Source organism: Rhinatrema bivittatum, chromosome 5, assembly GCF_901001135.1.
Source record: "Rhinatrema bivittatum chromosome 5, aRhiBiv1.1, whole genome shotgun sequence".
NCBI lineage: Eukaryota > Metazoa > Chordata > Amphibia > Gymnophiona > Rhinatrematidae > Rhinatrema > Rhinatrema bivittatum.
In genome coordinates this window covers 66476921-66488926 of record NC_042619.1, presented here as the reverse complement: position 1 = coordinate 66488926, position 12006 = coordinate 66476921, and the positions used below count along the sequence as shown (strand labels likewise).

General features: G+C 43.5%; 1 protein-coding gene across 1 annotated transcript in view; it reads right to left on the bottom strand.

The window, feature by feature from the left end:
- The window catches only part of DYNC2H1 (dynein cytoplasmic 2 heavy chain 1), a 1848033-nt gene that overhangs the window by 1214698 nt on the left and 621329 nt on the right, over window positions 1-12006 (bottom strand). Inside the window, exons 37-38 of the mRNA XM_029602426.1 lie at window positions 8270-8469; window positions 6476-6740 (exon numbers count right to left, since the gene is read on the bottom strand). Coding sequence (XP_029458286.1) covers window positions 6476-6740; window positions 8270-8469 — 465 coding nt within the window. The remainder of the gene's footprint in view (window positions 1-6475; window positions 6741-8269; window positions 8470-12006) is intronic.

The following is a 12006-nucleotide window of genomic DNA, read 5'->3' as shown; positions in this document are numbered from 1 at the left end:
AGCAACAGGGAGCTGGAGACTGGAAGTTGCTTAGAAAGGTGAGAGGGCCGCATCGCGGGGCTACCGCGGACAGCGAGCGTAACACAAAGTCACTGCCATGGATCCCAAAGTCTGCAGATAAGCCCATATAATCTGTCACCCTCAGGGGTCGTATTTACTGCCAAAGCTTCTAGCTACACTGCTCTGTGAGAAACACCTTGTCTTATGTAGCATAAAACCGGACGCCAAATACTCCAGAGTCTGGGTGGGCAATAAACTGCTCTTGGCTAGATTCACTTCCCAACCTAGCTCTCGTAGTAGCTGAAATACCCTGTGAAACATGATACGACTCTCTGCCACTGACTTGGCCCTGATTAGCCAATCATCCAGATACAGATGGACCAAAATGCCTTCCTTGAGAAGTGCAGCTGCTACCATCTCCATTACCTTGGAAAAGGTTCTGGGTGTCGTAGCCAATCTGAACGGCAATGCCTGAAACTGAAATAGTGGCTTAGGACTGCATAATGCAAAACCACTGATGTTCCTTCTGGCTTGGGATATGCAAATAGGCCTTTGTCCGAACAACCAAAGTGTGAAACTCCCCCTTCTGCACCACTATGAACATTGATCGCAAAGTGGGTCACTCATAAAAAAAAAGATTGACTCTCTTCAGGTCAAAAATGGAGTGATAAGAACCCTCCTTTTGGGAACCTCAAAACTAAATGGAATACCGACCTGTACCTTCCTGCTCCCTTGGAACCAGGACTATGGCCTGTAATGTGATCAGTCACTCCAATGTGACTTGCACAGTAGCTCTTTTCTCTATAGAGTTGCATGGAAAAACCATAAAGGGGTTTAAAAGCAGCCGGATCATGCTGATCTGGAAGAGAAGGAGCATCACTATTCTTTTTGGAATGAAACACCTGATAATGGGGAAAGTTGTGCGATCTCAAACTTCATATTCCTTTGTGCAAAAGCATCAAAGCTGGTAGAGAAGATACCCAGGGCCCTTCGTGCTCATCCAGACCACCTCCAAGCCCACAAATTATAGACCCTTAAAACTACAGGCCATGGACCATAGCTATGCACAATTCCTAGTTTAACAAAAGGCAAAAGGGAAAAATTCACAGAATGGCATTTACAACCCTTAACAGAAGGCCAGTGGGTGAACCGCTTGGATGCATTAGTTACTTCTCCTAACGGAAGGCATGAGAGTAACCTGCTCAGAGCAGCCGTTACTACCCTTAACCGAAAGCAAGGGAATAGCCATCATAGAGCGGCACTCACTACCATCAATAGAAGACACGGGGGTAACCAGCATGGCTTTACCCAAGGCAAGTTTTGCCTCACAAATCTGCTTCACATTTTTGAAGGAGTTAACAAACATGTGGATAAAGTTGAACCGGTAGATGTGGTATATTTGGATTTCAGAAGGAGTTTGACAAAGTTCCTCATGAGAGGCTTCTAGGAAAAGTAAAGAGTCATGGGATAAGTGTCGACACTTTTCATGAACTTCTCCTCAGTCCTTCTCCGGAGCCGAAGAGGAAGAAGTCGATGCCTTTGGAGTAGTTGATGCCAGGTTGACAGAACCGGTGTTTCGCTGCTGGTGAGAGGTCGATGGCACCGGATCAGACGATGTCGAAGTGCACGATGGAGTCGGTGGCTTTGCCTGAAAAAGAAACTCCATCTTCTCTGAGCGGGCCCTTACAGCCCTTCGGTGTCATTTGGGCACAAGTTAAGACGTTGTGGTCCGACCCCAAACACAACACACAAACCCTATGTGGGTTTGTGTGTTGTGTCCCTATGTGGGACAATGTCCGAGCACAATCAGGGCACCGATGAAAAACCAACGCCATGGCTTCGACAAAAATTTAGCCGTGGTGCGGTCGATGGCCAGTAGACCCCGAAGGGAAAACTCGACAGGAATCGACTGCAAATGAGGGTAAAGCCTTACCTTACGACCGCGGACTATAGAATCGATAGGGGGACCCCTATGGGGTAGAATATTTTGAAATTTTAGAAATAAGTTCCGTGAGGAAAATTCCTGTCAGGAATCTCTAGATAGCTCCTTAACCTGCGTGGCTACTGCTGAGTGGAAAAAAAGAGACGGAAGGGGGACCACTGTTGGATGCAGGGTTAGTGCCATGCTGGGCATGCCCAGCAGGTGCCAGTCAAAGTTCTAGAAACTTTGACAAAAGTGTTTCGTGATTAGGCTCCATCTTGATGATGTCACCCATATGTGAGGACTACCATCCTGCTTCTCCTGTGAGAATAGTTAAATCACAAACAGATTGTGATAAATTGCAGGAAGACCTTGAGACTGGAAAATTGGGCATCCAAATGGCAGATGAAATTTAATGTGGACAAGTGCAAGGTGATGCATATAAGGAAAAATAACCCATGCTATAGTTACACAATGTTGGGTTCCATATTAGCAGCTACCACCCAAGAAAGAGATCTGGGCGTCATAGTGGATAACACATTGAAATCATCAGTTCAGTGTGCTGCAGCAGTCAAGAAAGCAAACAGAATGTTGAGAATTATTAGAAAGGGAATGGTGAATAAAACGGAAAATGTCATAATGCTTCTGAATCGCTCCATGGTGAGACAACACTTTGAATACTGTGTACAATTCTGGTCCCCACATCTCAAAAAAGATATAGTTGCGATGGAGAAGGTACAGAGAAGGGCTACCAAAATGATAAAAGGAATGGAACAGCTCCCCTATGAGGAAAGACTAAAGAGGTTAGGACTTTTCAGCTTGGAGAAGAGATGGCTGAGGGGGGATATGATAGAGGTGTTTAAAATCATGAGAGGTCTAGAACAGGTTAATGTGAAACAGTTATTTACTCTTTCAGATAATAGAAAGACTAGGAGGCACTCCATAAAGTTAGCATATGGCACATTGAAAACTAATCGTAGAAAGTTCTTTTTCACTCATCGCACAATTAAACTCTGGAATTTGCTGCCAGAAGATGTGGTTAGTGCAGTTAGTGTAGCTGTCTTTAAAAAAGGATTGGATAAGTTCTTGGAGGAGAAGTCCATTACCTACCTGCTATTAATTAAGTTGACTTAGAAAATAGCCACTGCTATTACTAGCAACAGTAGCATGGAATAGACTTAGTGTTTGGGTACTTGCCATGTTCTTTTGGCCTGGATTGGCCACTGTTGGAAACAGGATGCTGGGCTTGATGGACCCTTGGTCTGACCCAGCATGGCATGTTCTTATGAGTCCAATATACAGCTATTGGAGCAGGTACTGCACTCAGCACAATTAGTGAAAACAACATAAGTGCAGATAGCTTCTTAGTTGACAGTTCACAAAATATTTATTATATCCAATATGGCAATTCCATGTTAATGAATTGATTTCTGCAAGATACCGGGATACAAAGATTTCTTGTTTCTTAAATTTCATCCCTTCTGATGCAGCTGGACTGGCGAAACACGGGGTCAGTGTTGGGGAACTTCTTGCAGAAATCAATTCATTAACGTGAGTTGCTATATTGGATATAATAAATATTTTGTGAACTGTGACCTAAGAAGTTATCTGCACTTATTATGTTCTTATGAGTGACAGCTACTACTCTTAACCAAAGTCATGTGGTAACCTGTATGTCATGGCAGTTACTACCCCTAACAAAATACATGGGGTAACCCACATGGTATAATAGGAACTACCCTTAACAGAATGCATGGGGAGAACCCACTAGCCTAAACAACCTGTTGAACAGACTAGATGGAACCTTTTGGTTTGCCCCTACTGCCATTACCAAGCAATCCCCCCAGAACCTCTCCTGCTTCTTCAACCTGGCGGGGAAGTAACGTCAGAGCAGACTCCTTGAGACTTCTACCTCCGAGAAGTATAAACATTCCCAGACAATCACTAAACAGGCCCATGGGTCTGCGCCTTACCCCAATCTATGGCTTTCCGGTTCTCTTGAACTGCCTTGAAATATCAGCATAGCAGGGCACGATGGAAAGAGCAACACCTGTATCTAGTACTTGGGGGAGATAATTATTCCATCATCCTAAGCCAAGAGAAACTGCAAGAGGAAAATATGGAACCAAGAGCAGCTCCAACCCAATGATTGAAGAAGCATACTACTCTGAAAAGGATTTAAGGCTATGCAGGAGAAGGGGAACAGCAATTATCTGTGCTCAGGGACCAAACTGAACTGCTCTGAAGGACATGAAATGGGAGAGAGATTTTTTTTTCTTCTTGATGACTGCTAAACAAACGTGGCCACTGTTCCCATCCTGAAATCGCTGGCGGGAACAGACGTGTACCTCAACCAGCACAGGGATCTGCCTTAGGGCAAATCCCCAACTGTCTGAGCAGATTCATTGATCAGCATGCCTCAGCAATCACTTTCAATGCACCGTGGCTGACGTCCACCATGAACTAGCAGGACTGAACGGGCCTTACACTCAGACTCCGGAGCTATACTGTGTGGTCACGTCTCCTTCCTCTGGCAAAATGGCACTATCTCTCCTGCCATGGCAGGTCATACCTCCATGACCATGGAAAAAAGGAAGATGCTCATTCTGCTCACTCGCCAATGTGGTGCACTCTCCACTGCTCTGAACAGCCACAGCAACTCCACTATTATCCCCTTTCAAAGCTTTTATTTAACACGCTGCTGCCAATCTCGAGCTTCCTCCCGCATTTGAAGGAGAAGCTAGCATGCTGCCAAAACTCCTTGTGGGAGTTTAGTAATACCCTCAAGCACCAGATGCAGTGAACTCCCTCCAAGTAGTCCGTCCCCCCCCCCGACCCATGACCCACTCTGCTGTTGGCTGACATGACTCACCATCCCAGCTGAACAATAAGCCACAAGGACAGGCGCTAGTATGACGGGAGGGGGGAGAAAAGGGGGGGGGGGGACCAGGACAAGACTGTTATTATCTGCTTAGCTGACAAGCTAGGAGTTAACAATCTGTTATTATTTGCTTAGATGACAAGCTAGGAGTTAGCAATCTGTTATTAATGGCTCCTAAAGGAGGAGGAGTCAGCAATCTTGTAGTGTCTCAGATATCGTCTTGCTAAGGAGTAGCAATCTGTAATGAATCTGATATAGTAGTGGGTGGATCCCTGGGCCGGTGGCAGATGACCACGCCCCCGGGAGGATATCCCGAGAGGGACTACCGGCTAGGCTTGAGTATGGAGACAGACACACATTAGTTCTTTTATTAAACAGGTTTTTGAAACCACCAGAGGTGGCAGTAGTGAGCTGATATGCCCGGCAGGGCTGTAGTCCCTCAGGTACTGGAACAGCAATCCAGGATGGCTGGGCTGTTGGGAAACTGTAGAAAGTGAGTAGGCAGAGTTCATGAACAGAACTAGATGACAAAACTCACGTAAGGTCTCAAGGAAGCTCAGGAGCTGGAAAGGTTTAGGCCCTCGAGGAGCGAGTACCTGGTTCCAGGGAAAGCTCTGAGAGAGCGATGGTAACTCACAATTGTTTGTAGCAGCAATAACTTCCAAGCAGTAGAGAATCTTCAGAGTGTCCAGGAACATGGGCCCTCGAGGAGTGAGTACCGGTTCCTATCTGTAATCTGAAAGTAAAGAAAAAGAGCAAGGCCCCCGAGGAGTGGGTACCTCTGGTAAGTCCGAGGAGGCAGAGTAGCTTGGGAAGCGTAGCAGAAGCAATCCCCTTGCTAACTCAGTTAGATAGTGAAATAGAGACCTTTAAATATTGGAAGCAGATGATGTCATCTCAGGGGGACGCCCCTGAAGTTCGCGCTCTTGCTGGTACTTCAATCAGAGCACGTGTGCGCACTAGGTCTTCAGGAAACATGGCGGATCTGCAATGTCGAGCCGGTCCGGGGACGCCGGAGGGAGACGGCATGGAGACGCCGCGGCAGCCAGCCATCCATCAGACCCAGAGGGAGTCGCCACAGAAGTAAAGAGGGCGGAGTGAGGACGTCGAGCAGCGACAGTTGCAACAAAGACAGAAAACCTAACCCCAAATCCTACCTGGAAGCTAGCCCTGTCCTGGAACTGCTCCACTGAAGGAGGAAACAAAACCTATCACCTTGGGAGCTGTTGCCATCCTTCACTTCTACCTAAAAGAGAAGAAAAGGGAATACTGACCTAGGATCCTGCTCAACTGAAGGAAGAATTGAAAACTTTCACCTCAGGAGCCATCCCTTAACCAATTTGGCCTATCTAGGCCTCAGTCCAAAGAAGGAAATGCATGTCCACCATCTGCTGGAGATGAAGAACACTGGCAGGCTGATGTCTGTGTTGTACTATATGAGACGGAGATCAGCAAGTTGGTTGAGCTCAGTCTCCATCTGCTTGTTGGAGTGCATAAACCCACTTGTATACACTGGCCTGCACAAATGCAGAGGAAATACAAGTTTCACTGTAAGTAGAAGGTACTATCGCTTTAATATTAATGTACAAGTGCTTTCAGTGCAGTAAACTCTGAGAATAACGATAACACAAGCACATGTAGCACACAATGACATTACTTTAAGTAAGACCTACCTTGTGGCTCTCGTACTACCTGTCGAGCACTGTTTGTGAGAACACCATCAGACCATTCCCTGGTATCCATGTCAATGTGGCCTAGCAACTGACGTCGGGGCATAGCTTTGGGATTCATGGTATATTTTTTAACTACTTTCCCAACTTTATTAAGTGCAGCCCTTAACATCTGCCAAAGTGTTGACTTGCCAGCACCACTTGGACCAACAATTACTACTCCCATTCTCTGACGTAACTGCTCATAAAATTCCAAAGCCTTCTTGATCTGAGACAACAAACAACAAAACATGACTTGTACATTAATCATAAATACAATAGTTATTTATTTATTTATTTGAAAACATTTATTACACAACCTTCCTACGTTCAGAACATACACAGTCAGATGAATGGAAAGAACAAGGCAATGCATCAATCTTACATAAAAAGGGAGTAACATAGTTCCTCTAACCTCATATGGCTTTCCACTGAAAGCCATATGAGATAAAACTAAAGCACCTAAATATATATACCTTGGAGGAGAGGAGAGACAGGGGAGATATGATACAGACTCTTAAATACCTAAAACGTATTAATGATATATGAATCAAATGCTTTCTAGTGGAAAGGAAGCTGCAGAACTAGGGGTCATGATATGAAACTCCAAGGGGTTAGACTAAGGAACAATGTCTGGAAATATTTATTCATGGAAAAGATGGTGAATTTTTGGACTGCCCTCCCAGAAGAGGTGGTAAAGACAAGTATAGTAATGGAATTCAAAAGGGCATGAGATAAATACAGAGGATCCTTCATGGCTAGAGATAGAAATGAAGAAACGGGTTTACTTATGTTAACTTTAGATATAGCAATAGAGATGGGGAGTCAAACCAACAATCCAAATATGAACACAAGAAAGTTGCTTAAATTCTTGCCCTTATTTATTTATTTGGTGCTTTTCTATACCAGCATTCATGATACAATCATATCATGTCGGTTTACATGGAATGGGGGTACAATAACCTTAGATATTAACAAAGCAAAGAGAAGCAGAAGTTACAATAAAACAGGGGTGCTGGAACTGGGGGAAGAGAAAGAACAAAGCATAAGTAATCAACGGCAAGAAGAGCAATTATTTACATTATGATGAATGTACAGTAATGATTGCTATGTTGAATCAGTGAGTTTCTGGAAAGGCTTCTGAGAAGATGCATGGGTGGCGGCTTTTGCAAATAATTATTTGTGATTTTATGAATACAATAAATTCCTATACTGTACATGAACAGCAAAAAATCTTTTGGAAAATGAAACCTATGCCGAATCCTTAACTTTAGGTATAACATTAATATAGAAGGGTAACCTACACAGATCAGCAGTTACAACCCTAAACAACTTCGTGAACAGACTGGATGCATCATTTGGGTTTTATCTGCCACCATTTTCTATATTACTATGTTTTCTTTGCATGCAGTTATACTCACTCTCCCTAACTAAATTCATTTAAATGACAACAGGAGGAAGGATGGTCAGAAGCATTTCCAATGATTTAATAGTAGGAACGTTTCCTGGTTCTCGCCTTCACAGATTTCAGGAAATCTAAAATAGGCTGTGATAATTTTTAAAAATTAACTTGTGGTATTAAAGGATGATAGTAAAACTCAAATCAGGTAGAGTTACACAGTTATACAAAGTTTAATCACTGATGCTATTGTAATCAAGGCACAAAGCCTGGTTAGTATCATATCTATAGTAAATTTTAGGATAGGGACAATAATAGTTAAATGCTATGATACTTCACATAAACAATTTTGTTCTTACCTGGCTAGGAATAATTTCCAAATTTGCCTCTTCAAAGACATGTTGTAAAGCAGTATTCAGCTCAGTGTATTCTACATCTTTAAAGTCAATTCCACGAAAGATGTCTTTAATTAGGGCATCACAACGTGAGCAGTCTGCAAATGTAAGCTTTGACATGGTGTTGAGCCGCAGAGCTTGTACTACAATATGATTTTCGTTAACTGAAAAAAATATATATACAATTTTAAAATCATACAAATATTTTTCTTACAAAGATATAATTCTTTATAAGGAAGGGGTGGCCAATTCCAGTCCTTAAGAGCCGCAAACAGGTTTTCAGGATATCCACAATGAATATGCATAAGATTTATTTGCATTCAATGGACGTGATGTTTTGCCTATATAAATTAATGGACAGTCACATTGAATAAAGTACTCCATATTTGCAAATTTCAGGTGGTAAATGAGTGTTGGGATGTTCCTATGTTGCACTTCAAATAGTCTGTTCATAAAGATCACATTCATCACATGGGTAGTGACTCACTCAAGAAACATTAATAGGTAAGTAGATAAAATAGAGCGCCCCAGCACTCGGTTGCAATATCCATGTACCACCTGCAATTCGACGAATGAGGTGTAATATTTATCCTAGATGACCGTGATGAAGATATGAAACACAAAGTGTTGTCAAGCAGGGGACCAAACTTAAAAGGACTCTCATTATTAAGATAAGTAAAGTGGAGCATTTATAACTAAGAGCATTCATAATAAACAAGGTAATCAATCAATTTCAGTTTTATATGCAACAATATTGTGGCCATTTTGAAACCTATGATTAAATGTTGTGAGTGAAATATAAACGCCTTAGTGTTCCCATTACTTGTGAACGTGGTGCATGGATGAACGATTGGCTTATCACTCCATTATATGAAGGTCTCTATATATTCCTCCTGTGGGATATGAAGTGATATTTACGGTACTTGGTTGTTTGGGGTGTTATATACAAATTTACCAGTGAGATTTATATGGTTTTTGATTGGTAAATTTATTATGGACAATCATACATTCTTATCCCTCACTACTAGCTGATCAAGTAAATCCAACTATGTTATGATAACTATTACATCTAGTACCAAAGAAGAATCTGGGATAAAATGATCATTACCTTGTTTTAAAGGGTGCTGTATTTTTGAATAAGAACAGATAATATGAATCTGAATGGAATGCATATTAAATTGAGAATGGCTGTAATACCACGGAATGTAGTATGAAATGTGTAAGACTAGTGGGGTGTTTGGACCCTTAGTGCCAAAGTATGGTTGGCACTGCCTAATGAGAAAGCCCACTAGGCCCACACTATCGGCTGGAGGAGAAGCCTGGACACGGGACGAACTGAAGCTTTGCCGCCTCCCCCGCAAGTTGAGCCCTTGGGTTCTGGCAACCAGCAGGTATGAGGTGGGTCCCTAGGGCAGTGCAATGGGGAATCCAAGGTGAGATGCCGGGCTGGGCAGGCGGTGGACAGCAGGACCACAAAACAATCCAGGGAAAAAGGCAAGTGGCAGAAAGCAGAACCAGACGACATACTAGGGGTCAAAGCAGGTGGCAGGCAGCAGAACCAGAAGACAATCCAAGGACTGAGGCAGGTGGCAGATAGAGAATAAGTCGAGTTCAGGGCCAAGGTCGGAGTCCGGTAAGTCAAGCCAAGGGGACAAGGAGCAACAGGCAGGACACACAAGAGAGAAGGAAGAATGGACAGGGCAAGGGACAGACAAAAGCAACACACACTGGAACAAAGAGCTCCAGGGTATCTATTGCAGAGGCAAGAAAATGCTGTCTGAAGGGCCTTTATAAGGGTTGAGGCTGATGATGTCATCAGTGGGTGGCCCTGTTCCCACCACGGGCCCTTTAAGAAGGTGCTTGTCAGATGTGGCTGGCAGCATTTGTGACTGCATGAAGCGGTCGGAGGAGTCAGCGTCTGGGGCAGTGGTCTTGCCCAACGGTGCTGGTGGTAAGTGCAGGGGCTCGCGAGCCCCCAAACATAACAAAATGTAAATTGCATGGAAATCTGTGTGAGTTTCACAAATAAGTCACAATTAAAAATTCAGAATTTATGGTCAGGTTACAAGCCTCGTAGAACTTTTTCCCATTCTTTGCTAATGGAAAAATGATTAATCCTCATTTTTATCAATGGACAAAAATCTTTATTTAATTAAAGCCCACAGCCTGCAATCCTAAAGTTTTGGGGGTTTTTTAGGTTGGCCGGCTCCACCAAATGTACCTGTAGAAAGAACTACCACTCTTGAAACAATTCCACCAAGGAAGGGCAGAAGGATATATACCAAAACCAGGGGTCGTTGGACTAGCGCCCACTGAGTTGCCTCCTCTACTGAAAACCAGTTAGGGGGGCCTCAAAACCAAGTGAAAAACTCTGACAGATCCCCTTCCGGACCCTTTCCCGCATCCTACTGGGAAGGGCTGGAATCAGCAAAACCAGCAGGAAACAACTCTCCTTGAGCCTCTGACCAGCGCTGACAAAATCAGATGGAACCCCAAGCATAGTGCAGCAGCATCGCATATATGCCAGCAGTATGTGACATACTCGCATATATGAAAGCAGTATATAGATAGATAGATAGATAGATATGGTAGCAGTGTAAATCACAAAACACTTAGGCTTCTTTACTACCGGTGCCATGGATAAAAACGTCTACTAGCAGCATGCTTACAAAAAGCGACTGACAATTGTGCATCTATACAAAGCAAACATTTGTACGCCCAAATGTAGATCACCCAAATTTAGGGCATACAAATTTTTAGCATGCCCAGGCATGGAACGTTCAAGTATGGGCTGCCCAAGTACGAGATGCCAATTAACGGGACATACATTTATTTATTTATTTATTTATTTATTTACGGTTTTTTTAAATACCGGCATTCATGATACAATCACATCATGCTGGTTTACAGTTGAACAAGGGGTGCAAAATACATTAAACTGGAACAAGTGCAAGGAAATTGCAGTTACAAATAACAAGGGAGATCGAATTGGGAGAATAGAGAAATACAGTAGTAGATTAACATCATGTAGAGTTGTTTACAAAGAGCAGCTGTGACTGAGTTGTGGAAGTTGATGAGGAAGCAATTAGGTGGGCTTATATATTTACATATATTAGCGCATACTACGGATGCTCAAAACCTGTATGCCCAACCACGTGGTCCAGATGGACACCCTGCCTGGACACGCAAGAGCGAACCAACGTCAGATGCTATTTCATGGCAGACTTGCGCAGAAAAAAGTGTGCAAACGCCATCGCAGTCCACCATGTGGCAACTGAGAAAACCTGAGAGCGGAGACTAGCACAAAAGGACGCTCAACCCACCAAAATTGCGGCGACTCTCCATCCCCTCACGGAGACAGAGACAAATGTCGAATCAGCCTACCGTGGCTCAGAGACCAGAATAGAAGAGAGGGTGAGAGGAATCCATAACATTATCTCTCTCTCATTTCCTTCTACTTTTTTATTCTCCTTACCTCTACTCAGCCCATCTCAGCCGAGTACAGAGTCAGTCTCTGGCTGCGGGATGAGAGATATAATGCCTTCACCACTACACTCGGCTTCCTGCATCCACTAGTTTTCAGCTGTTCTCTTCTGGCAGGTAATTCCATTCCAGAAAACCGGCTCCAATACCAAGTCACTCGACCGAGAAAGGGATCATGTTATATCACCTCAGGATAAACCGACTGAGGGAGGGACTAT